General features: G+C 36.4%; 1 protein-coding gene across 2 annotated transcripts in view; it reads left to right on the forward strand.

Moving 5' to 3' along the window:
* PDE4D (phosphodiesterase 4D) overlaps positions 1-27,814 on the forward strand; it is a 354,696-nt gene that overhangs the window by 236,627 nt on the left and 90,255 nt on the right. For both annotated transcript variants that reach the window (XM_071425362.1, XM_071425363.1), the window contains exon 2: positions 19,234-19,425. In XM_071425362.1, the coding sequence (XP_071281463.1) occupies positions 19,234-19,425 (192 nt within the window). The remainder of the gene's footprint in view (positions 1-19,233; positions 19,426-27,814) is intronic.

Genomic DNA, 27,814 nt, shown 5'->3' on the forward strand with positions numbered 1-27,814 from the left:
GTACCTCAGCTGGTAGATGTTCTGGTTATACTCATCAGCAGATGTTTTTTAGTGGCAGAGGCCACATTAGTCTCTTATTGCAATCCTTGCATACTAATTTTGGCTACCGAACACACAGAGTTACCCTGAGAAATTCAGTAGTTGAAAGGGGGAAAAACCCACCGTGTTCTTACTGGCTGTAAATTGAACTAAGCCCCTGAAGGTATCACTTGCTGATGCTGGAGATTAAGACCCTTTTCCCACCTACTTTCACTGTTGCACAAGTTTTCTTCAAATAACTTTCATTGATGTGAAAGCAATTAAAAATGTATAAACACCATTCCATTTGAGCATGCTTCTGTAAAGCATGGCCTGAAACTAATTTGCAGTAGGCAGTTGTTTGAAAGGAATATTTGTGGAGATGTTAAGGCTTCCAAATGAGTTTCATGTGTTCTTTATGTAATCATCAATTTTACATTACTTTAGTGTTAAAATAGTACTGAATTCTGAAATAGAAATATATAAACTAAAATAATTTGGTTTCCTACTATTCTTTTTATCTCTTCCATGTCATTCAACCTGGACATGAAATAATTCATATAATACAGGTTGCAGTTTCAAATATACTCTGCTCAGTCCTGGCATCTTGTTTACATGAGAACAACTGTTCATTTAAATGGAAAAAAAAATCTACACTATAAATTAAGTAAATGCTTATTTACAGCAGCAGACAATTGGATTTTGATAGCTTTTCATTCCTGGCTCATATTCTTTCTCTTGTTCCATCCTTTTATAAATTTATTTGGGTTTATTTACCCTTTAATACTCACTGTTTCACAATTTAATTTTTCAGAGATTCTGAAAATGTCAAACCAGTCCTGATTGTGTTCTGTCAACAGAACAGGGCTGAAAGGAGAATCGGGTTTGTGTCAGGAACTATTGTGTTTAGTTTCTGTCCAGACTGAATAAAAATGATGTTTCTTTGACTTCTTTTCTGCCTTTATTCTGCTGTATAAACCTCTGCATAAATAAGATAATGAGATAATAGATGTGTGCCTTTCCTGTGATAAGGGAAAAAACATTCTGGTCAAGTCACTCTGGCTGTTCTTTGGTTTGTGTCTTGGATAGGGAACATTTTGGCTCTGTCTTTCCTTTCATAGCATATCCTTTCATATCTCTCAGTTCTTTCCTTGTGCTTTAAAACACAGACTTTAAAAATTTGAAATGTAATATTTCAGGATACACTGAAACCTGCACTGTAAGTATCCCAATACCTCCAAAGTTTCAGTATTGCTGCTCAGCGCCCATTTCTATAACTACCCTATTAGCTCTAGAAGACAGTCAGTGTCCAAAAAGCTGAGTAGATTGTTACCTTCTCCCTCTCTTTAGTATATTTAAATCCTGATTTGAGAGTTTTGTCTGCCTTTAGTTGCTAACAGTTCAGAATATATTTCACAATAGAAAGAAATCTGTGATTTAGAACTCAAAGACAGTAAAGCTGTGTACCCGGCTGTTAACACTGTTACCAGTTATTGCAGGAAATCCTGGTGATAATAACCATTCATTTTTACCCGCATATAGAGGAAATCTATCAAGAATCAAGGAGTAATTGACACAGGCTGTGTGTGTGGGGGGGAATTAGAGTAAGGGGAAATATACACAGCATAAGGGGTCTTCTAAAAGAATATATTTGAAAGGTGTGAGAAGAGAATACAGGAATCAAAGCCAATGGTCTAAATTTGCTGATCATCAGTGGTAGGCACTAACATTGCATAATTAATTACTTTTCAAAAGTTCAACCTATTCTGTGTCAGTTTTGAAGCAAACTGTTCAGATGCCCTTCATTTAATGAGCTGGAAAATGATGCTGGCTGGCTCAGTGATATTGAAGCTGTGCCCTTCGCAGCCTAGTCTGCAAAAGCTTGTTTTTTGATTTATCCTCTAGGAAACACTGGCCAAGCTAATCTCTGTTTTTGTTTTTGTTTTAATGTCCCTTTTGACATTAGTCAAGACACGATAGTCACCTCAGCACCATCTGCTATGAACTCCATGCTGTTAAGGAAAGATCTATTCTTGCCTAGGTTTTGGTATGACCAAAATGACTGTTTAGGTTTGGTGCCACGTAGAGTCCAGGACATTTGAGAAAACATATTAAGTGACTCAGTTGATATTGGCACAGGCACTGTTTTTATGCCTGGTAACACTATGATTACTGACTTAATTGCTGACATATGTTTTCCATTCTTTAAGGGTCATAGACGTGAGCTGGGAAAACATTAGGAACCACTCTTTGAAACCCTAGTGGTGGTGTCAGCCTTCATAAACTCTTTGCATTTGTGGCAACTCAAATACCACAATTGCCTATTAAAAGGATTTTTTTCTCACAACTGTGATCCTTTTATCAGTCAGTTTGTTACTAATGTTCTTGTTACAAGCATTCACAGAGAGTCCTTCCTGAATTTCACCTGTAGAGATCTGCATTCCCATAAGGCCATAGAACCTCAAAATGGTTTGTGTTGGAAGGGACCTTAAAGATCATCTGTCTGTAACCTCCTTGTCATGGTCAGAGGCACCTTTCCTCTGCTAGGTCAGGTTACTGACAGCCCCATCCAGCACATCCCTGAAGACTTCCAGGGATGAGATTAACATGGCAGGGTTTAGGCCTTATATTTATCAGCAGTGCCACAGTTTTTCTTTGATTCACAGATAGTAATTACATTTGCATTTTTGGCAAGCAGGATGTTCACAGCTGTGAAGCAATGTATTTTTCTCCTTGGAATATCCATTCTTGAAAAAGGCTGGAAATGAATAACTAGGAAATGACATTTTGTAAAGCCATCACAGCTTTTCATCTTGTCCAAACAGCTTTTCCACCACAGAAAGACTTCCATCCCCCACAGTTTCTCCCCATGTTAGTAAGATGACCATATGACTTTGTTACTGATATTGCACATTTATAGCTTTCTTACAATTATTTTTTTCAAAAGTAAAATATTGCTTTGTATTCATGCTGTTAGTATGGCATATGTATCATTGCATGGGTTTAGATGGATGAGAAGCATTCATTTTTCAGTTTCCAGTAGCTCCTCAGAATGTTTTGCTTCATCACCTAAAATTGATTGATTTCCTAACCAGTAGTTATGTTCTTATTGGTTCCTGGTACTAGAAATAGAAGTTCTGTATGATTCATTGTAACTGAAAGCAAAACACTGTATCTTTTTTAACATTCAGATAGGCCAGCTGCTCTCTCTGCCTCCTCAATTTTTCCTTTTTTCTATTTGAGGTATTGAGCATGGTAATATTTGGGCTTTTACTTCAAAATAAGATTTTATTTTTTGTTTAAATACTTGTTGGCAACTGGAAATCTAGAATCAAAAAGTGAAGACTTAGTTCTCAAGAACTTTCCAGATGCTTTCAAAAATCCTCAGAAGAGACCACCTAAATAAAACAATAATATTGTGATAATAATTGAAATTCCAGTTCAGTTTTTTATCTAAAGAAGAAAATCTAAGGGCTATCAGCTTGGAATGTACTTTTGGTCACTAGCACATCCCTTTTCTTGAATCTTTAATATGAAGTATTGATAAATACAATTTTGTTTGCTGAAGATAGATCTTTCCTAAAAGGGAAATAAGGCTTGCTTAAAGGATCCTTTATTGTTTCTTCTCCCTTTTCCACACATGTCCAGTCCATTCCCCTTTTGCCTGCTGCTCCTCTTTTTTAAGTGCGTGAATCTTGTTAGTGATTTTACCATAAAAATACTTGTGAATAATGATTTTGAGAGCAGACTTCTGAAACCCTTTGACCTTGCTATCTCTGTGTGGCTCAGAACCAGCATCTGGTTTCAGAGTTACTTTCTAGTTCATTTGATGTTAAATTAGCCTCAGACACTGTATTCATTGATGGTAAATTAAAGGACCCATTTCCTGAAATTTAGCTTTGCAGAATGAGGTGTTGTGCAATATTTTTTATTGCAGGTGCTTGGCAATAAATTAAATCCAGCTTCCTATAAAGGATAGAGTATAGAGACAATCACAAACATTACTGAGTAATAGTTCTTAAAGATTTAAATGATACAGATATTCCAATAATTGTATATTTCACCTTCTCACATGCCAGGGAATGGCATGAACTTTAATATTTGAACTATAAGCAAAAATTCTCTGCCTTACCTTGCTTCTTTAAATACTCATTGAGGAATTTATTTAGTTTTAATCAAACATTTAATTTTTCAAACATGCTGTCCCTTAAATTGTACAAGTCCATGTATATTCTGAAAATTTATGCTTACTAAATTGCACTTCTATGTTGATACTGAAGTTCATTAGCAAAAACTGTATTTATTGAATTCTACTTCATTCATGCATTGGAGAAGTCAGATATAATTTTTTTTTTCTGTTTCCATTGCTTTAACTATTAAGAATCACAGGAAAATTTCAGAGGAAAATAGTACACAAACCTGCTGTCTTTTTTAATAGTCTGTGTTTCTCATGAATAGACAAAAAGCTCTGTGGGCAAAAAGCCATGGCTGGGAGGGGTAAAAAAAGAACAGTGTGGGAAGATATGTACTGACGAGGCTTCCTTAACGCAAAACTACAAAATTCCCAGGAGGAATACTTTGCCCATGTGCTGTCCTGGCAGTGCTGTATAGTAGGATATTTTAAACACATATTTAGCTACTGACAGTTTTTTCTCCTTTACACCTCAGTAATGTTTTATCTGGTGCATTAATTGTCCATTTAACTTTTTTTTTTTAAATTTATTTAGTCCTTTCTGTTGCTATTCTGAAAAAATACCCAAAACTGAACAAAACCAAACAAACCATTTAATTCTGTCTGAAAGTAGAATTCAGAATGGTTTTCTTTATCTTATAGAACTACCACATGGTGGAGCTAAAAAAATAAAAACCACATTTAAAAAAATTTAATCAGCTTCTCATCTGAAGTGAGAAAGATTTTCTTCTTTGTTTCCTTGTATTTTTAAAATACAATTTCTTATAATAAATGTTTGGTGAAGGGTGTTTGTTTGTTTGCTGGTGGTTTATTTTGCTGTCTTTTCTTTCCTTATATTTTTTTTCTCCATTATTCCCTTCTTTTACATGGAAATGTTACAGAAATACCTGTTCTAATATCTCCTTCTGCTGCATTTTTATGGAGGGGATCTTGAAAAGCACATGTACCAAAACAAGTAAATAAGCTAGCCTTCTATACTTCCTATTCCTTCACAGGTTTTATATGAGGAAAAGCAGGAATTTTTCTAAATTTCTCATTTCCTGGCTTTTATCTGCTTTTGATACATCCTTACAAAACAGTGTTTCTGATACTTCTTTTGTTACTTCTCCTAAACTCCTATTACCAAATTAAAACTCCCACTGCTAAAATGAATTAGTATTAATTTTAGATAGTATGTAGGTTTTAATTTGTTTTGTTTTGGTTGTTTTTAAGGTTCACTTAACCTTAAAAGAAAAGAACTCCTGGCTCTTTACAAAGTTCCCATTTTTCAGGTAGAGAAATGTAAGCACAGAAGAGGATAAAACTATTTAGTCAGGATGACTCACCAGGGAGAGAACAGGTTTTTGTATCCTCTTATTCTACTTTATTCCCACAAAAGAAACAAATGTAACAATGGATATCCTGATAGTTTGTCCCTCCTTCAGCTGCCTGGGCCCCCGTTCCCGTCTGCTGAAGGTTTCTGTTGAGAGCCCAAGTCTGTCTGTGAGTTTTGGGACAGAGGGTGGGCCAGGCAGGCGATGGATGGCGCGCTCACCGTGGCGCCAGCTGGGAGGGCACATCACCCGCGCCTGCATGGGCAGCGGGGCAGCGCCCGGGTACCTCGGCTGAGCTCTGCTGAAAAGCACTGCTCCAAGAGTAGCTTTCATTTGGCTAAATTGTTGATTCCCCTGGGAGCACATCACAGGATGAAATAACAAGATGTCAGGGCAAAATAGTTGAAGAAGTTGTTCCAAAAGCAACAATGTTACATTGACATTTTTTCATCTGTAGGGACTGATGAGAGATAGTGGACTTTCTCCTTGCTCTCTTGGATTGTGCATTTTGTAATGTTTCCTGAGTGATATAATCACCTCCTTGGCGCCAGCAATTATGGTGTGTCCTATCCCAGTTTTAGTAATGACATCAGGATCAAGAAAATAGAGTTTTGGAATCTAGTTGCCTGACAACTCTTTTTTTGCACTAAGTCAAGTTAATCATGCACAATTTTTCCTGGTAACAGGAAATTTCATTATGCAAAAAATGCTCTCATGCTTTTGATTTTTTTTTTCTATTTGTAAACATACGTCATGTTTACATTTTGTCCTAAGAAGCTCTATAGTTCAGTTGTTATGATTTGTCCAGACATTTGAATGATTTTGTTAGTTTAAACATGCATTCTTTTGGAGTTCGGGGCAGGACTTGTGGAAAGGATGAGAAAAGACAACACATTTTGCCCAGTGGAGAAATGCAGCAGATGAGTTGGTACAGCAGAGAAGAGGTTGATGGACAAAACCAGTCAAAAGCAATCATCTTCCCTCCCAACTTTATAGTTCAATATGGAGCATGAAACCTATTCTATGGAATTGGTTTGTTCTTACAGATAACTCTGTAACTGATGAGAAATTTTTAGCTGGCCTTGATAAATCTACAGATATATATTTCTGCATTGCACTAGGCTGTTTTGAATTTTAATGGAATGATTTGGTCTTGCTCTTTGAGAAGAATTTCACAGAAGAATTTGTTTTGCGATAATACACAGTGATTTTTAACAGCTTTGGCTCCAGGTCACTCACATTTATTAAAAAAAATATTTTTCATCTGCTCTTTCAATTAACTGCATATAATCTGCATGTAAGTTTATTTAATACTGAAAAAAGATGCCTTGTTACAAGCAATGTAAACTGGCATTTTTGTTACTACATTCCTTCACAGAGAAAGACTCATTTCTTTGATGAGAGATGCTTAGCTTAGCACTGTGTGTGGCATCTGAAGTCTGTAGCAACCAGTGTTGGAGGTTTTTCTCTCATTTCTAGCTAATTTTTTAATAGTCCTTGAGCATTTTTAGACTTTTGTTCATTTAGATATTCTAACAAATGCAAGTTGTATAATATATATAGTAACTTTACACCTCATAATATTTTGTTTTAGTAATACATAAAGCACTAAAGGTATAGCTTTGTAAGTTTTGCTTTGTCACATTTGCTTTCAGAATCCAACAGTCATTTACTCAATTAATGATCTTACAGTGACTGGTAGAAATGGACAATATAGGAGCACAAGAGATTGTGAGGAGAACATGCATATATTACATTGGTTTTTAATGAAAATGAGATTGTGAATGAAGTGTTCCAATGATCTTGAGGATGAGCAGAAGATGAAGTTAATCAAACATGCATTATAACTAAAATGGAATGTGTTCTTCATCTATGCACTAATTTTTAGAAGGCAAACCTGCAATGCTGCATTTGAAGTCAGATTTCTGATAGTCTGCCATTAACAGCTGTTGGTAGTGCTACAGCAGGCTGAAATAGAAAACTGGAGATAAGCAGTAGTAATGCAAGGGTCTTCAACATGTGCTCAAATGTAAATGCAATAAACTGATATAGATGTTATTATGACTGAAAAGTCAAGCACAAAAGCCAAGATTGCATTTGACTTTGGAACTTTGGTTTAGTCCCACGCATAAATAATTTTATATTTACCAATGTGGTTCTTTATTATTTTTACTTCACTGAGAACTCAAAACAAATGCAACTCAGTTCATGAGATATTCAGTATTTTATCATTTTCTTGCTTCTTATTATATGGTCACATGCTTTATTGACCATCTGCTGTTCGTATGTGTTGTAAAAGCAGCTCTAGTGCTTCCATCAGCTTTTCTGTGCTGCTCACCATATGACACTTTACTGCTTCTCACAAGTGATTAAATTAATTTTCATCTCACCCTTGTGATAGAAGGAATTGCATCATCCTTACTTAATAGGTATTTAGCCAAAGAGATTAAAGTGAAAGTATTACCTAACTCAAACATTCAATATGTGTTGTCCAGGACTTTGGTTTTTTTGTCTCCATAGCATGTAATGACTCTTGTATTCACAGCATTTTTCAACGAAACAGTGGGCAAATGATGAGGGGCTGGGTTACAAAGGAAATGTAGCACTTCTACTTGCTTTTTCTTGCCTTTTTCCATTGGCATTCACTTTCAGCACTCCCAGAGAGAGAGCAGTGGATCTGATGGACCTTTGATCCATCCTGAGCAGTAGCTACTCAGAGGTTCTGAGTTAGTCTGTGTTTGTGAGTGTTGATGGCTTAAGCATGTGGATACCTCAAGAAGGAAAAAATACTTAACTAGTGATGCATGATAAACCAGTCACTTGGTTTAAGTGACTGGTTCATTATCAGGTGCTTTGCAGCTTGAGCAATTGTTTCCAGTTCCTGATAATAAGATCACTCTTACTTCTTTGTAGCCCTTTGATCAGTACCGATCTTCTGTGGTAAAAGACACAAAACCCCCCCACAGGGGCTTCTTCCTTAGAGTCCTCTGAGACTGGGCAAACCAGGAGATTTTTAAAAAACTCTTCAGATTTTTTCAATAGTGCTGATACATGATGCGACAGACTTTAGCTTAGCTTATACTCATAACTTTTTGAAATTCATGAAAAGGTTCACAGAATCAGTAAAAAACCACAACATTTTGCAGACACTTGGCTAAACCCTACTTTGTACAAAAAATATGAGTCACTAGAGTATCTCACAAAACAGTTCCCAAAATGTCTTAAATATGAAAAAATATTATTTTCTTTGTCACCTTCTATCAACAGTTGACCCTCTTTCCATCTTAAAAAACTTGGAAAGAAAATTGCAGCACAGAATTTAGTAATGTAGCAACAAGAAAACACAGTCCTATACTGTGGAACACCAGTCAGCCCTCCTAGGTAATGCTATTAGGCATTGTAATAATACATTTAACATTAAAATAATGTCCTAAAAATCAGGAAAAACAAAACCCAAATGATTCATTATTGTAGATTACAATTTGCTTTGGACTAATGACATGAATTATATTTGACATTACATGCACTTAGTGAATGTCCTCAGGGTCTAACAGAAGTTTAAGTATGTACGCACAAAATAATTCATCTCAGCAATCTTCCAAGGTTAGCTCCTGAACTTCTTACCCTTTAAAGGTTATTTGGATGTGGCAAAGAACTTGCAGAACTCAAAACACTACATATACCTTAATACTGTTAGTAGAAATCTGGGGAAGAGGAAGAGACAAAAATCCAATACCCAGAATTTAAGGAACTGAAATGAACTGAAGAGGAAAGGATGAAACAATTTTGTTAAACAAAAGTATAAAAATTTTATAACTCTGAGGGTCTCAGTACCTTGAGCTTTCACCCTTTACAAAACATATAGTTTGCCTTCAATGATAATTACTATTAACACATCCCAACACAAATTCTTGTGGAAGTAGAATTTGTTTGTGATTAATTCCCAGCAATTATTTATTGCAATGGGAGAAATACTACAATGGTAGTATTTGTTATCTATATTAAAAAAAAAAATTGTTTCCAGTCAAATATAATTATGTGTCCTTTACCTAGAGCTTTCATTGTTATAGGCAATCTAGAACCATACCTAAAGAAACAACTGCAATTTCTTATCTAGCTGTCTCCTGTCCACCCTCCTCTAAAGATGGCCTTGATTTCATGATATTTATGTGTACATATTGTACTGGTGAAACAAATAATCTTCTATGTGCAAGTCCCTATCATCAGGCTTTAGAGCTTCTTCTCTTTGGACCTTTCTGTCCACAGCCCTTACCCATTTTCTTCAATGCACCATTTTTGCTTAGGGTCAGTTGTGCAAAGATTTAAAAATTATGAACTAAGTGATGCTGAGGATTGCAGGTTCTTTTGTCATAATGATCACACCTCCTGGCTCACTGGATCTCTTTTTAAGAAGGACCTGGGCCTATTTGAATGAGTCCAGAGAAGGCTACTAAGAAGATCAGAGGGCTGGAGCACCACTTCTAGGGGGATGGGCTAAGAGAGCTGAGCTTGTTCAGCCTGGAGAAGAGAAGGGAGACTTAGAACACCTTCCAGTACCTGAAGGGGGCCTACAAGAACACTCAGGAGAGACATTTTATGAGAGAATGTAGTGACAAGAGACAAGGTAATGGCTTTGAGATGAAGAAGGATAAGTTTAGATTAAATGTTAGAAAGAAACTCTTCATTGTGCGGATGGTAAACCTCTGGAACAAGTTGCCCAGAAAAGTTGTGAATGCCCCATCCCTGGAAGTGTTCAAGGCCAGGCTGGATGGAGATCTAAAAAACCTGATCTGGTGGAAGATGTATTCCTGCTCATGGCAGGTGGGCTGAAATAAGATCATTTTTTGGTCTTCCAAACTTCCAAACCAAACCAGTCTATGGTTCTATCATTCTCTGCTGTATTTTCTGGTATGGGAAAATAGCATGAAGCAACCATGAATGCTTAGTCCTGCCACCTTCTGTCACAGGTACACTTTGCAAAAGATCTTTGTCACTAGTCACAGGGTGGGTGTAACCATATCTTCTGTGACATAGCCTTTATCACCATTGGGGCTGTATATGATGATGTTTCAGAAGAACATGGTTTGCTGGGAAACTTCATAATGCATATTAGTGTTATCCCTTGGAATATTTTTACCCGTTATATGGACTCTGTGTTTTCATCAGTACTGTAGGGTATTGATTCAAATATTATAGGTCTGAGAAACTCCCTGTTTTCCTACATTTGCTTTATCACACCAGTAATTCATAAAGAATATATAAGCAATTTAATTGCTTTTGATAATGGTATTTGACTGGATTCACAGAAAGAGGAGGCTGAGCTCTTTCAGTGTATTGGATTTTCCATCTCTGGCACAAGTTTGGCTCTCAACCATATCTTCTGCTAATATCTTAGGGAAACTGCATTTTAACTAGAGTTAGGAAACATTCTTGGTGGATGGTTTGCATATTTTTATTAATTGATAAATAAGCATTTTGATATGCTTTGAAATTTTATTCTACTACATTTAAAATAAGAGAAAATTAATGGCACTGTGTATTACAGTAAATTCATGCCATATGGTCACTCGGTTCAAGTTGGTTTTGTATCCCACAAATACTGCCCAGAAAGTAGTGATGCAGAAAAAAAAAGTTGGTATATTTGGATCAAAACTCACCCTGGAAAGAAAAACAATTTTTCTTGAACTTGAATAAACTAGGTAAAGTGATTTTTTAAAAAAAGATCTGAAGATAGTTCACTATTTATGCCATCCAGAGGAACCTAAACAAGCTGAAGAAGTGGGTGCATGGGAATATTTTGAAATTTAGTGAGACCAAGTTCAAGGTGCTGGACTTGGGTCAGGGAAACACCTGAGGGGATGAACAGATCAATAACAGCTCCAGGGAGAAGGACTTGTGAGGCTGGACCTGCCCCAGCCATGGGCACTCCCAGCCCAGAGAGCCACACGTGTCCTGGGCTGCATCCAGAGCAGGGTGGGCAGCAGGGCCAGGGAGGGGATTCTGCCCCTCTGCTCTGCTCTGCTGAGACCCCACCTGCAGGGCTGCATCAGCTCTGGGCTCCCAGCACAGGAAGGACAGGGACCTGCTGGAACACATCCAGAGGGGACCACAAAGATGATCAGAGGGACGGAGCACCTCTCCTATTAGGAAATACCAAGAGAGTTAGTTATGTACAGAAAAGAGAGGGCTTTGGGGTGACCTAATTGCAGTCTTCAAGTACCCTAAGGGAATTTACTGGAAGGATGGAGAGAGACCATTCACAAGAGCATATGAATTCACAGGGCAAGGGGGAATGGCTTCACAGTGAAAGAAAGTAGGTTTGGATTAGATATTAGGAAAAAATTCTTTTCTGTGAGGGTGGTGAGGCACTGGAACAGGTTGCCCAGGAAAGTTGTGGATTCCCCATCCCTGGGGAACATAGAATCATAAACCCACTTAATGACTTAAGTGAATGTTGACAGATAGAGTGCAATCCAATAATGACAGTAATAGAATGGAGAACCATCAGTCCAGCTGAGACTGCAATCCTAGAAATGCAGAAGTTTACCTCCAGCAATGGCATATAGGGGTGGCAGGGACCAGCAGGCTTGTGGGGTACTTGAAGCACCCCAGGACTTGCTGCCTAGTCTTTCTCTTGTGTGGATCAAGTGATTCTGTTTTTCAACATTCTTTTTCTCAGATTGCCCAAAATACTTTTAATTCTTCAACATTTTCTGCAGATTTTCTCATTCAGATCTCAAGCTGCCACAGATTTTAGCAGAAGCATAAAAATAGAGGCTTGGTGGCTTTTTTGTTATCTAAAAGTAGAAATATTAATCCCCTTAGGTCTGTTAGATCAGAAGAACCATATAAAGTGACATAAGTCTTGTAAAAACATGAACAGATTACCACATTTCTTGGAAATTATTTTTCATTTCATTTCTCTGTGGTTCTTGTTTGAATTATTGTTATACTAAAATAAGACAATGATTTCAGTTTCAAAGAAACATCAAAACATCAAATCCATGTGATAGGATCTGGAATCTGGCATTCAATTTGAGCACCACATTAGTAGAAAGAAATTCACTCTCAATACCAAGTTCAGAGAATGAAACTTGCCAGGTGAGGGATGATATTCTCTCTGAGGAAAAAATAAAAGGAATAACAAAGGGAATCCCAGTACAGCTGAGCACAACACTCAAGTTGATGTAATAGGTGTCTTAAAAAAGAGTTTCATGCCAAATGGATAGACCACTGAGGTATAATTAGGAACAATGAGGTGACATTCTGGAAAGCACATCTTCTGTTGAGTACCAGGAAACTATTCAAAGCTAAGTACCAACGAAATTGAATAGTCTTCACAGGAAACTCCTTGCTTGGAAACTTCATAACAAAACATGAAGCAGTTTGTTTTGAGGGATTAGATTTCCTGAGGTGCTTGCTAGAAAAACATGACACAGAAGATAAATAGATAGTCAGAGTTTGTTTGAGTCAGAGTTAACATGTTTGAGCTGACTACTTCTTACAAACCAGTCTGCTTCATTGTTTTTTGTCCTACATATCTTTTGTCCTACACATTTGTCTGTTTCCTGGGCTTTTGGTGCTGTCTTATAATTTTGGGCCTAATAGCCTTGTACACTCAAATGTTTCTAAAAACAGCTATGGCAAGAGAAAAAGCTAAGTTCTACTGCTAAAAAAAAAAATCATAAAATGACATGTTTTATTCTTTTGCTTGGAACTTTGATACGGGAAAATCTACCCACATCACTTCTAAATATGGAGTTAATCACAGGGCTTGCTTTCTGAACTGCTGAACTGGAAACCCAATGCCACAACCAGATAGTTGGCTTGAATTCTACAGTGGTACATGAAAATTCAGATTTAGATCATATGTTCCTTCTAATATCATTTGGTCACAATTGACTGGAAATATTTTAAGTAATGGAAAGCAAAAGTTTTTCTTAATTTTGCTACAAGGAAAATAAAAATATCAATTCACATATAAACACTTTTTTCTTCAAATGTAGAGAGTAGGTATTATATTCCTTTTAAAATATCAGTACAAATGTTTTTCTTCCCTCATTTTACTGAGGGGTTTTTTTTTATTGTTGGTTTGGGTTTTTTGATTTGGTTTTGTTTTTTTTTTTAACTAGTCTTGGGGGAAAAGACAGAAAGAAAGGAGATAACCAGATGTGGACTCTTCTGCATCACTGGGTAGACACTGTCAGTAAGGAAACGTTTTGAAAGGTCCCAAACAAATAATTAGCCAAGTATTCAATTATATAAATCTACTGATTTAGTTTTACTTGGTTTTTACTTGATTTTTTTCTGATGCTGCAGGTTAACCTATTCAACATCTAAAATCTTCTGAGAGTCTGTAGCAGGAGCAGACTAGCGACAACTTATTTCTTTATGATAAAGAAATGTCTAAAGTTTCATCTCTCACTTAAGGCGAACCATGCCTGACAAAAGAAAAGGGACACCAAAGTCAGCTGTAGTCACAATTTAATGCTTAGTTTATTAGTAAGCAATAAAAAGGCCCAAGTGAAATCACAAAGACCTACCAAGTAATCTAAGATACAGGCATACTCTGGCCTTTCTCTACAATCCCCCATATTCATGGTGCATTCCATCAGCTGTGGTGACCCACTGCTTATTTAAATCTGAAGCAATCGAAGAAAGAGATTCAGATTCTGCTTTTGAAGGCAGCATCCATTCCTTCCCTTTCTCCAGTTGCTAAGGTCTCCTTCCTCAGAGATGGGCTCCTGTCCTGGGGCACAAACAATAAATAGTTTGTTTACCCCTTCCTTGGAACCTTATAGTTTTATTACCTTGCCTTTGCTCTAAATTAGATCCTGCTCAAAGGGAGTTGCTGCAGGGCAGGTCTTCTCTGATAATTTCAGTGAATTACAGCTGCTACACCAAATGCACCTATTTTGTGTAATATTTAGATTGTGCTACCAGGTGAAAAAACAGGACACGACTTCTTGGAAGTGAGGACATTGAGATGTGTATGTAGGTCATAGCACAGATGGCTGGAGAGATTGCTTGACACTAGGACAATGGAATCCTTTGATGGGGGAAAAAATTGCTCCTCTAGAACTTGCCTGTCCTTCTGTAATGCTAAAGATGGCTTTAAAAGATAAGATGTCCCCAAGAGGTTCAATTAATTTGGCTCTCCCTCCCTGTAGTTTCCAAGATGAAAGTGTGAAGACACTTAAAGGGGAATAGCAAGAGTACAATTTGCATTCTTAAAAAGTCTAGTAAGGTCTTCATTTTAGGGTGAAATTTATTTCCTTCTCTCTCCTACTATTGCATATTCTCTAAAAATAAAAAAAACATATAAAAATTAAAGAAAATACCACCCCTCCCCCCCCTCAAAAAAAAAATGCTGCAGGATTAGTGCTAAATTCTCAGTACTAAGCAAAACCAACACTAAGATTTTTTATTCAGCATTAATTACAAACTCTTGGGTATAGTGATTATGATGCCATTATTCCTTATGTAACTAAAATCTGTATTTTATATACAGGCCTCCACATTTTTTCTTTTAGCAGCATGGCAGAGAGTAGGAAACCATTTTTTAGGGGCTCAAAAGGAAGTCCACAGTTTCTTTCAACATGCAAAGAAGCTGTGCAGTCATTAACAACGAAGAAGTGTTGCTAAGATTCGGGATCAGGACCCAGAACCTCTCTTGTTCTTGTCACAGAGTCCTATTATTGTCTGAAGCAAACCTCTAATAATCTTCCTAAAGTTTGCTTGTGGGTTTATTTGTACTTGTTGTGTTAGGAGCACAAGAAGATCAGCCATGAATGTTTACAAATCACTCAGTTTTTTCCCCATCTTAGTACAGAGCATGGATGACAAAAAGTGGGCAAGAAGTGCAAACAAGATGAATAGCCAAACAAGGAAAAAACTCTGAATTTTGTCTCATGTCAAGTTTGTCAACATTGAACACTGAATAAGTCAGGCTCTAAAGATAAACACTATCCACTAATGCCTTAAAACATTTTTTCAAAATGCAGACACAAAAGTTGCTGAATTATCATTGATTTTTCAGGGCTTTGGCATCTCTGGAGTTGCAGCAAAGCTCTTTGAACCTATAAAATTCTGTGATGTCTGTGCCAAATGCCTGTCACCAAAGGCAGTTTCAGTTTGCTTGCATTATGCAAACTGCCCAGAGCTTGCTGCAGAGCAATGGTGTAAAATTCTGTCTTTAAAATGCCACTTACTACCTGCAAAATGAAAGAAAAAGAGTTCCTGTCCTCTTTACTAACAACTTCCATGAAGATGTTGTTCTGTTTCTCTGTTCTTTCTAATTCTTGCTGTGGCTTAAAACTTACTGAGAGTGAAAAGATAAATAGGAAGTAAGCACAATTGACTTTTAGAAATTTCTGTTTAGGCAAGTTAAAGAGCCTGTCCTATTTTATGTCTTAAACTTTTGATTCTTTCAGTGTATGCAACAACAAAGAGCAAAAAACTGGTGTGTAAGTTTTCAATTCCCCATTCTGATTCTCTCTTCTTTTGAAGTCAGAAGTACAGTTTCTTAAAAATAAGACGTGATAAACATAGAAACAATTTATATGATTTCATTGTAATAACTCTTATTTTGATTTAGAATTCTACAAGCTTTCATATCTGAAAATGTTGGCAAATATCTCAGAAAGATCTAAATAAGACATAACTACTGTAACATTTCAGAAACTTTTTAATATAAACATAGGCTTCTGAAAAAAAAAGTTCTCTATTCACAGTTTCCTTTGAATGTGGAGCTGAACACTAATTTTCTTGATACATATTTTCAGAAAAGACGTTCTTTTGGAACAGCACGAGGCAAATCCAGCTGATCTATTTGGATCCTGTTTTTTACTTTTTACACCCATCTAGTGGTCTCCACGCAGTACAACAGGATAAAATTTCTGTTGCAACGGCAGTGTGTTGCACAAGCTTGTCTTTACCTGGTGATGCAAACCAAAGGACCTCTCCCAGGTGAAACTGCCGTTCTACCTAACAGACTTCTAAATTTTAAAAATCGACTATGTTACAATCTGAAAGTGAAATCATTTGTAGAGGCCTGCCTTAGTTTCTGACTGGAAGAAATACTGGTAATATAATATTCATGTGATGTCCACAAAAGGGGGATGAAGAAAATAAAACAAAACTGCAAATAAAACCATATTTGTTTAATCCAACTGAATACTTTTGATTCAATTGAAAATTTTCATTCTGTGAGACGGACTTACATTAATCTTCATTTACTTATATCCAGCCTTTAACTTTTGTTTTAAAGTTCCCAGGCAAGTTCATATATATTTGAAATGATATTGCCATTGCAGAAATTAGTCTTACTGAGAACAGTCTTCTGTTCTACCTAAAATTGTAGGAATTATCTGTCCTCCTGCCCTCAATAGAAAAACAAAATATACAGACTGTGTATTGATTAGGAGTTTGTGTTTTCTTGAAGCTGTTTAAAGGGCATAAAAGTCATTCAGGAAACTGAATATTAATGTTAGGAAATTTGGAGACAATGAGCTAAACATGTCATCAGCATTGTGATTGTTTTGTGCTCCTGCAATATTTAGGAATTCAAGCTAAAAAGACATTGATTGATAACAATTAATAGTAGTCATACTAGTAACAATGGTAATGTGGTTATGAACTAATGACACTACAAGCTGCAAAGGACATTTCGCTGTAGCGTACATGGTATCTTGATCTTTCCAATGCATTCTCAAATACTCTTTGTGGGCAGATTTCAGTCATCACAAAGATGCAACAAATAGGGGAAGTGAAAGGCAAAGAGGAACTCTGCACAGTCCAAGATCACCTATAAGGCTGGTGCCAGAACACTAATTTGTTGCCTCATCATTTAAGTTTTCTTAGTTTGAGGTTCATGAAGCAGCAGGACATTTTAAGACACAGGCATAGTCAAATGAAATCAGTCCTGGGAAGAAAAGTATGTGTTTGGATTTACTGACAGGTAATTGTTCTGAAAGCTACAGTGAAAAGAGAATGAAAGTACTGTGCTCTCCTGAACTTTTAAAATAATATTTTCTGCATTTATGTAAAAAAAAAAAAACAACAAAAAACCAAACCAACTACATTTGCTTTTTCACATTCAAATTGTGAGTGGTGAATACAAAGAAAATAATATAATGCGAATGTGACAGTAAGGTTGCAGGTCTAGAGGTATGTGCAAAGTAAAAATAAACAATGAAACAAAAATCTATCCTCTGCCAGGCAGTGTGCATCTGTGTCAAAATAAGCAATATATGTTTCTTTGATTAGTTCATTTAAGAAAGGAAAAAAGGGTCATGGGAATCCTGTCACTTCTGCAAAGGATTGAAGTGGCAGCCTCATTAAAACCTCAGGTCAATGGGAGGTAAAACAAGCTGGTACAAAGTAGCATGTACCAGCTGTGACACTTGTGCTAGCCTGAAGTCTAATCAGCAGCTGACTTGCACTGCATCTTTTCTGCTGTCCTTAGCTGTTACTGGAAACCTGTGGGTGTCCATTAAGTGAACACCATTTTCAAAATGAATACTTTATATGGGTTCAGCAAAAATGCATAATATCCTGCTAATGTTTATCTATGTTCGAAAAATTATGTGAAAGATCCTCCGTTCATCCCTCATTCTTAAATTTATTTTATTTTATTTTATTTTTTTCCTCATTTCTATGGCAAATGAACCTAGAGAAGTAGTCTTGCTAATCCACACATTTGTAACCTCTCAGATTGCATACCACAGACATCCAAACATGAAGCCACATGCTGCAAAAAGCCTCCATACAGTTCCAGATGGAGCTGTTGGGCTGTCAAACAACATGGATTGCTATGAACACATCCTCTCAGCACCACCCACCCTGTACCAGTATTTAAGTGTTTGCAGACTCCTGTTCAAGGTCTTTGCACTGATTTTCAAAGCCCTTTGTAGAAAAATTACCATCTATGTAAAACAACATCTACTCTCTTCTTCTCTTTCTTTCTTTTCCCTCGTCCTTCAGCCTCCCTAGAGAAAAATGTTCTCTAGGAATGATAAGCCTCTTCACCACTCTTCATACCAAACACAACAACCAAAAGTGCTGAATCTAAACTGAGTGGTTCAAGGACACAAATGGCTACAGAAGTACTTCTGCTTGGCCATTAACAAAGGACTCTGCTTCCATCTGTTTGTAAACCAGCGAACCTAATGCAGGCAGGTGTATTCAAGCACACGCCTATGCCTTAATGCCCCCACAGCACTTTTTTTACTGGGACAAGATAAAGTATGTACTTGAAATATTTTTGTGGTAACAAAATATTGGGATTGGATACTCAATAAGGAAAAAGCCCTCAGCTGCCTTAGCAGTGGGAGACAGGATAATTGGTGTTCAGCTCAGGAGAGTTGGGACCTGAAGAAGTAAATAGTGACATATCATGTTTCCTCTGGTATAGAGCTCATGGATACTCCACATGCAGAGAAGTAGAAAGCTTCCTGTATTTCTAGTAGCATGGGACTTTTCTCTGCCAATTTTCTTTTACTTCAGCCTTGGGGGATTTTTATTGATCAGTAATTTTAAAGTATCTCTCTTGTGTGGCTTGTGGTTTTTCGTAACAGTGGACATGACAAGGTCTTTATTTCTCCATTACTATTAAGAAGCAATTAGCTATGATAATTTATCAGAAGGGTGTTTATTATATTTAAAAATTCTTAGGTCAATAACATAAACAATTTTCTCTTCTTGTTGCAGTTTCGATGTAGACAATGGTACAGCATCAGGACGAAGTCCCTTGGACCCCATGACAAGCCCTGGCTCAGGGCTAATTCTTCAGGCAAATTTTGTCCACAGCCAGCGTAGGGAGTCTTTCCTTTACCGGTCAGACAGTGATTATGATCTGTCTCCAAAGTCCATGTCCAGGAATTCCTCCATTGCCAGTGATATGTAAGTATCTTATAAAATACTTCTAGTCTCTAATTTGTCCAAAATCAAGGTTTTTGCAGCCACAATAAATTTTTTTTTAAAGTCGGACTGTAATCACCTATGCCAGTGAAGTAATGGAAGATTGTTTGTTTATTTCTTTAATGAAGATTATACTTGTTTCTGCAGCTTTTGAAGGATATCATGAAGGTGTACTTGACATGTTTATGCACTCTATTAGCCTTGACAAAATAGTAATGATAGTCAATACTGGTGTACTAAAACAGTAAGGGGAGCTGTTTTCTGTCTCCTAAGTTATTTTCAAGAGAAACAACACAAACTCAATTTATCCTTCTTCATGATTTTAAGAAATAGATTACATTTATTTCCAACTGCATTCTTTTAAAATTTTAGACTAAAGATTTACCAGCTGGAAGAAAATAATATATTTGAGAGAGAAAAATTATTTCAAATACCATATTAACTAAAGGACAAACTTCTAACACAAGAACTTTTTAAGCTTATTCTGTCCTCTCTCACTGTGAAGTGTGTATTTTCTGGTAGTAAGTCATACTTTTTCAAGTATGTGTGGTCCCCAGGTTCCATGTGTAGTGGAAGTCGTGCTAATCTCTGTTTATTAGCAAGATGCCAAAAATATTTAAATGTTCAATCTTCTAGTCGCTTCTAAGTAGGAGAAATTATTAACTCTTTCTTGCTTGGTTGGGTTTTCTTTGCCTAAATGGCTCCAATTTGCATGGCCAATTTGGTGTTTATGGTTCAAATAGATATCTAAAATAAAGGATCAGACTTGTCAGAATACCACAGTAAATGCTGGTTTTTAATGAGGCAAAAACCAATAGATATTACCTTTGAAAAATAACTGTAGGCACAAAAAAAGAATAAGAGTTTTCATAAAACTTAGTAAAATTAGAGCTGATATTTAACTTAAAGTCATAAATGAACACTCCTAATTTTTCAGTTTATATAATTTTTAGAACTGTTGTTTTTTTTTAATTATAGCTCTTTTTCTATGTAGAGTTTTAAGGTAAAAACATTTCCTGCCTTTAGAGAGGGCTAGTGTAAGGTCTATGACTCAGTAAAGATCTGTGGATTGAAATACTCAGTAAGCTTTGTGCCAAATGTAACCAGTTTTTGTTGAGACAAAATGGGTTAGAACAAAAAAAATCTTACTTTGTTATAAAAAAAATGCATTTTTCTTGGGAATAATAACCCCTTTCCAGCAAATCTTCCTCTGACAGATATCTTTTTTTATGAAGAGAGAACATTCAAGCTTTTATTATGGCACCTGTACCAGGATAACATTTGTAAAGATTTTTACTTTCAGGAGGACAATCCAGCTGACTGCATTGCTTAGATGAGTCATTTCAATGAAAGATTCAATTAGTGCTCCATCCTTGAACTCATAATCCACTTAATTTCCTAGAATTTTAGGTAATATTTCAGCACATGGCAGTAAATTGGATAAACGATATAATTACTGAAACAGCACACATTTTCCCCCTTTTTTCTCTCTTTATTTTCTTTTCAAATTTTCTGGAAACCCATTTACATATAAAATTTATTTGACCTCACATCTTGATAGATTTTCAAAGTCTCTTGTCACAGATGAACCTTTGTACTAAGAAGGTAAATATTCCTGACACTGTTTTGGAGAGGAGCACATTAGGAAATGTAAAAGGCAAGTTGTTCTCACCATGGAATATTAATCATTTATAAATAAGTCTAATTATAATCTTAGCTGTTTCACAGAAATTAAGTGAAAAAAAGACATGGAATAAAAGAGGGGAAATTTTAAAAAGATAAAATAACATGGAATAAAAAATAAAAGTCACAAAAGTCCTTATGTATGTATTCAACCATAAACTGAATGTGCTTATGGAAAGAAAACCCATTGAATATTATTAAAATAATGAAACCATTCTGATTCAGGACCTTGCTAAATGAAATGGAAGATGAAAGGGTTGACAGAGGAAGTACCCAAATTTTAGGTTAGTGTCAAATTATCCTATTTCCCTTTTGCATCTATATATATGCTTAAGTATTGTTTGTTTTTTAAACATGAGCAATATATATTACAAAATATACACATCATTCAGGTAATGTAAGTCTATTAATTGTACACAGCAGTTTAGTCTAGATCCCCTGATTCTTCAATCAGCCTCAATATTTCACTTTGTAAAGAAAAAGGCAAAGGAAAAAGCATACTTCTTTATTTGAAAGGGGTAGAACATAAAGAATTCTTGCATTTCCATTACTCTGAAATACTGAACTTAGAGTAATACTTTCCAGTCAGTAGCAATGCTTCAAAATTTTAGTCAGATGTGGAATGTCGTGTTAAGACAGCCAGTGGATGGCAGTGCTAAATTCATCATGTCATTATTTATTATGTATGCAGCTCCAACCAAGGAAGGGAATAAGTAATGCTCAGTTGTTTGCAAACCCAAAATGAAAAGATGGGCTCTGCTACAAACAACCTAAAAAGTCAAAGGATAAGATGATAACCAGGGGACTAATACAGTCAGATACTACCCTCAGGAGAAGATACAATGCGAGTCACTGTGCTCAAATAGTGAATGTCACAGAGAAAGCAAATGGAGTTTCATTCAGGGAGTTGAGATGGAAAGTAAAGAAACAAGGGGAGAGAAGGGACAGGTGGAAAGTTTTGTAAAATCAGAGAATGTAAAGTATACTTTCATGAATCAGTTATGGAAAAGAATAAAAAGACAGGATGAATACAAGGCTGCTTTGATGAGAGAAGGTTAGTGGGACAACTGTGGGGGCAGTTCAGCAGAAAAAGCAACTGTGTAAGAAAAGAAAAGCACATAAATTGGAGTGGGGGTCAGTAACATTGTTTTAATTATCCCTTGGAAGAAATAACAAGGTCTTTGAGAATAATAAAAGCAGGACATGGAGATTATATACAGAGATTAGGAAAAGCTGCTAAAGTTTGTGAACTGGAGAGGTGAATAGTTTAGACAGGAAGATACAAGGTCCAAGGCAGATGAGCACAGGTGTGTTGTAAAGCCTCTCTGTGGGATTTCCAGCAGAGAAAAGGATGTGCAAGAGAAAAAGTAACTGAATGAGGCAGTGAGGGGTAGTGAGACAATATCAGGAATTATAGTTCAGAGTCTGTGATGAAAGACAGGAAAACAAGTTTAAAGGGAAGGAAACTAAAGAATGGAAAACAAAACAAAACAAAACAAAACAAAACAAAAAATAAAACAAAACCAAAAAAAAACCAAAACAAAAAACAAAAAAAAAAAAAAAAAAAAAAAAAAAACAAAAAAACCAAACAAACAAAAAAAAAACCAAAAAAAACAACCAACCAATAAAACCAATTCCCAACACCAACACAGAGGAGAAAGGAAATAGTATCTAGATGAAAGATGTGCAAAATCATTATTGGAAAAATTGTCAGGCCTATATTTGAAGACATTAGTAAAGCAGAGAGCTGTGTGGATGTCTTGCTGAGGTGGTCTGATTGCTTAATGCTGACTTTTTTGAACTGCTGTGGCTGTCCAGAACTTGTAAATACAGGAAGCAGTTGAAGTGATAACACTTTTTATACTCTTTCTTGTTAAGGGATCACTGCCCTGGTTAATGGAGGAAGAGATCAAATTAGTAGAGAATTTCTGTTGTAGCAGAACCCATGTCTCTAATCAGGTTAAAAAAATAGGTTCCTAGAAAATAAAAAGCCAATAAGCTGTCCAGTGCTGCATCACAGCCCATGTTTTATGCCACTCTGAATGGCAAAAAACATGTATAATACCCCTGTGATTCTGAAAAAGCAGACCAGAGGACAGCAGTCTAGACCAGGGATCCAAGACATTCTCAGCAGACAAGTCTGTCCAAGCTCCACTGTGTTTCTGAGTGTAAGAAGGCATCTTCTGATGTCTCATTTAAGTCTGTTCTTCTCCCATTTCCACAAGCTCTCAGAACACAGCACAGCACAGCACAGACATCCTGGTTTCCTCAGGACTTGGCCAGCTGTACCTCACTCATATAAAAGCAACTGCTGGGGGAGTTTTACAGCTTTCTTTAGAGAAGATCAGCATTGTTTTCTTCATCAGCTCCAACTAGTAATATTACACAAAATTTGCTGATATGTATTAAAACTTGCTTGCATGTATTAAAGGAGCAGAACCCAGCCAAGGAACTGAGGGGAACTGCAGGGTCACTGGTCTGGTGATCTGCTAAATGTCCACCATACACCCATTCTCTGACCTGAACAACTTACTGCTACTCTTTCAGTAACTTCTGAAGACAGCAGCATCCCTCTGCTGCTGTCTGTGATAAAAGAAATATTAAGAGGATGAAGTTTTCTCCAGGACATTTTCCCTACAGCTGCAGTTACAGAGGATATATTTTCTTGTCCTCTAAGGCAAGCTTTTTCTTTTTTTTCTGAACCAATAAGGTCTGGTTTTATTAATCAAATATTGTGATTATGAATCTTAAATTACGAAGAAAAAATACACATTTTTCATGAAAGGTGCTGTCCAAGATTCTGGGATGGCAGACAAGACATGTTTACTGAGGAGAGTAATTGCACTTCAGCTCAAAAATTAGAAATAATTATCTATTCTCCAGAAAATTTTCAGTTGAAATTCCTTTCAATCATATGCTTTTCTAGGAATCTCTGATATTTTTATTTCATTGTTATTACTGGCTGAAAATGAGCAGTTAAACCTCAAAGTCCAGCCTGCTCTAATAAAGAAGCATTTTCTATGTGTGACTCTGCATAGAAAAAATCTTTAATTTAAAAAATACATTCAATTGCTTGAGACATTTATTTGTTCATGTAAAGAAATATATTTACATTGCATTAGGAAAAACAGACAAATATTTTGTTTCACTGTGTTTTTCTTTGTTTTTTAAGATCCTTAAATGAAGTTCCAGATTGCAGCTTAAATGAATATAAGTCATTTGCAAGTCACTTACAATATTTTTTTTGACCTATAAACAAAAAAAAATTGAAAAAAAAAGATGATTGTCCTTTCTGGTTTTTTGACACATTTTACAGGTGGAATTCAAAACAAAGAATTCAACTTAGAATGCAACTAACTTAAAGTTGAATAATAAATTTGTGCTAACTTTATTTGTTGATCAGGAAATTAGTTATTTTGGAAAACAGAAAGCATTTTTGCATGGAGAAGCATTTATCTGCTATTTATTCAGGGGAGAGTTTTTGTTGATGAAATGCAAATATATTTTATTTACTTTCAGTCAATACAGAATCATGACTGGTTCTGTGTGAGAGATTGCTAAAACCTTACAATTTTCCAAACAGCTCTCAGTTGTTAAACACATGGCTTCCTCTTTAAACACTTTAAATGTTTTAGGTTTTTTTCTTCCCTTCTCTGGATACAAGGGATGTTTGCAGGAAAATAACATGTTATTACTGAAGTTACAACCAAAACAAACTGAATTCCTACATCTTTTCAGTGACAGATGGCATGTTCTTAAAAATATGGTACCAAAATAAATTCTTAGCTGGGATTTCAGGTACATCACAACACCACATCTCCCTGGGATTGCAACACTGATCAGCAGTGGAGAGGAGGGCAGACATGCATTTTGTGTGCCAGCAATACTGAAGGATAGGAGCAGTGTGAAGAGAGGCAGCTTTGTAAAAAGGGACTTGAATGTTTTGCAGGGATCTCTTTTGGACTGTTTTTCTGGCTCAGTGATCACCTACATGCACAGGTCACATTTATTTCACAACCCAGAAGAACATTAGCTGCCATTCCACCCTTCAGGGCACAAACTGAATGTTCTGAATTCTTTTAATGGCCCTAATGCTCAGTTAGTTGTAGAGTTCAATCCCTGAAAGAGCACAGTCTGAAAATCTGATGGCTTTCTCTTGTTTTTCTTGAAGTCAGATTGTTTCTTCTTACATGCATTTAGAGACCTTTGAATTTAGTTAAGGGCCCATTTTTTTTATAAACCCTGAAACCTTCTGTGGCTGGCTCATAGCAAGCTCTCTCAGGCTGGGTTGCATTGCATGAGTGCCTTGTTCTCAGCAGCTCTGCTATTTCTTTAAAGGAGGGAATCTTTTAGCCTGCATCTGTAGGAGGCCCACATGGAAAGTCATATAGTCTTATTCTTCAGAAGTAACACACCCATATCAGTTTTAAACACTTAAGTATGTAGGACAGGGACAAGCAAGCAACCAAATACCTGATGATTAAAAGCAGTTACAGGCACAATAAACACATTTTATTTTAGTTTGATACCAGGCAAAAGTTTATGTATGTCAGCTAATGCAATCAAAATTCACTAATAGTAACTCATTAAGTGGCACTAACTTGATTGCTTCCAGTCATGTATGCAAACCCAGTCACTAATTTTCTCAAACCTGAGAAGAAAACAGAACTGCACTGTAGTCTCTGATGCCTGTTTATTTTCCAGCCTTGAAATAATGATAATAATAATAAATAATGATTTTTGTTGTATGAACAATCCAATAGTGGCACTGCTGATTTGGCCTGGACTCTGATTGAGTCCAGCATTTTTCTCATTCAAAGTCCTATCTCCTCTGGCTTAACCCAGCCTCTCCTTTAAGACACAAAAAATCTCCCACACTGCTGTAGCTTCTTTTCCATTGCCATTGCCTCAGTTACCCCTAGGAGAACTACCTTCTGATTTCAGAAGGAAAACCACCTGCAGCATGTTCTGTTTCCCTTCAGGACTGAATAACTCTGTCAGACTTAATAGAGGCCAGTTGCTCAGTTAGTTGCCCACCATTCTCCTGTAATCTAAAATGGTCTACTGTATAATGACAGGATTAAAGCATTGAAGCTTGGTGGATGACTAGGACAATGTGATAAAAATGATTTCTTGAGTTATCTGTGGTTTTTTTATGCTACACATCATGCTGGCTACATGCTGCTACACATCATACTGTGATGGTCCACTACATCACTACCTATGTGATTTCCTCAGGCAGATGACACAAGTCAGATGTGTGAGTGCAGTGTCTTTGGAAAAGGTTTAAGCTTCTGGGAAATGTAGCTGGGACTGACATAAGAGATCCTGGTGGTCCTCAAACTCTTCCAAAGGTGTTAGGAGACCTTCTTGGTAGATGTAAGATGCCTAGTTGTGTTCCTACAGTGCATTATATTGGATGGGAAAAAATAGTAATAATTCCTGGTTTTTGGATATAGTCAGCCAATTCTGATTCTAGCTTATCCAGGAAATCTGAATGAAGCTTCTGGATTTGATAAGTCCCAGCTCAGATCACTGTCACTGAGACCTAAAATAGCCCTTGTCACCCAGCCAATTCTTATTATTTTTTAAATCTGGACAAAAATACAGGCACTATGAAAGAGAGATATTAATGCACAGTGAGGTGTACACATAGCCAGATAGTATGTACCTGATAGTGCCTGGATTAAACCTCAAAGTACTGATTTAGAATTGCTAACACTGATTCTTTCCAGTTCTTTAGTCTGTAATAGATGTGGTCCTTTTACCTTTCCAAGTCTTGAGAGAGCTTCTCACTAGGGTGCTAATGCAGTTTAGCTTGAATTAAGATTGCAGTTTGGGTAACTTAGCACTGATGACTGCAGCAGGGTAGATTTCAAGAATTCAAAGGCTTCTTTCAGGCCTAATCAAGTGTACCTTCAGGACCTGAGATGCTAAAAAGGTGACATGAAAAATTATTTTCTTATATAAAATACAAGTTGTATCTAGAAAACTCCAGGTATTTTAGTACATAATATATGTGTATTAGTCAAATGTAACAATTCAAATTTTTTTGAGGTGTTTTGATTTCTGTAAGGCAGACAAGAATTGTTTTCTTAATGAACATCATAGTGGAGTAACTTGATTTATGCTCGCTATGAAGTCAATTGGGATTTTTGGAAAGACTTATATCTGAAGTTTTCATTAGTGACATTTATGCTGGAGAATTTTTTTCTCCCTTTAGTCTGTCTTTCTAAATCTCACTTGCTTAGTTAGTCAGTCTAAGGAGAATTACTATAACCAGCATTCTTTTGGCTGGGATAATGGACTTCTCAGGTGCTGTGGCTTTTTGGAGCCAATCCTCCTTCATCTGGTTAAGCTTGATTAAATTAACTGTACTGAACTCCCAATATTACAGCAATACTTTTTCACTAATTAGGGCTAGCTGTGTTGCTGAATTAGACAGATGTATCAGGAGGACATAACTGCACAGTGTTACAGAAAATTGTGGTGTTCTCAAACACTCAGACAATACTTGATGAGAGTCTGCTTCATTCAGGGTCTAATTTCTGTGGTTTCAAGTAGCTCTTTTTAACAATCCTCTTATGTACATGTTCACAGAATTAAAATGCTCTGGGAAAAACAACCCCCTCTTCTACAGCTCATAGCTCTGATACCAATTTTAATTGCTTGTTCTCTCAACCCTAAA

This window comes from Agelaius tricolor, unplaced genomic scaffold (genome assembly GCF_023055355.1).
Source record: "Agelaius tricolor isolate 1412-34295 unplaced genomic scaffold, bAgeTri1.0.p SCAF_4, whole genome shotgun sequence".
NCBI classification, from domain to species: domain Eukaryota; kingdom Metazoa; phylum Chordata; class Aves; order Passeriformes; family Icteridae; genus Agelaius; species Agelaius tricolor.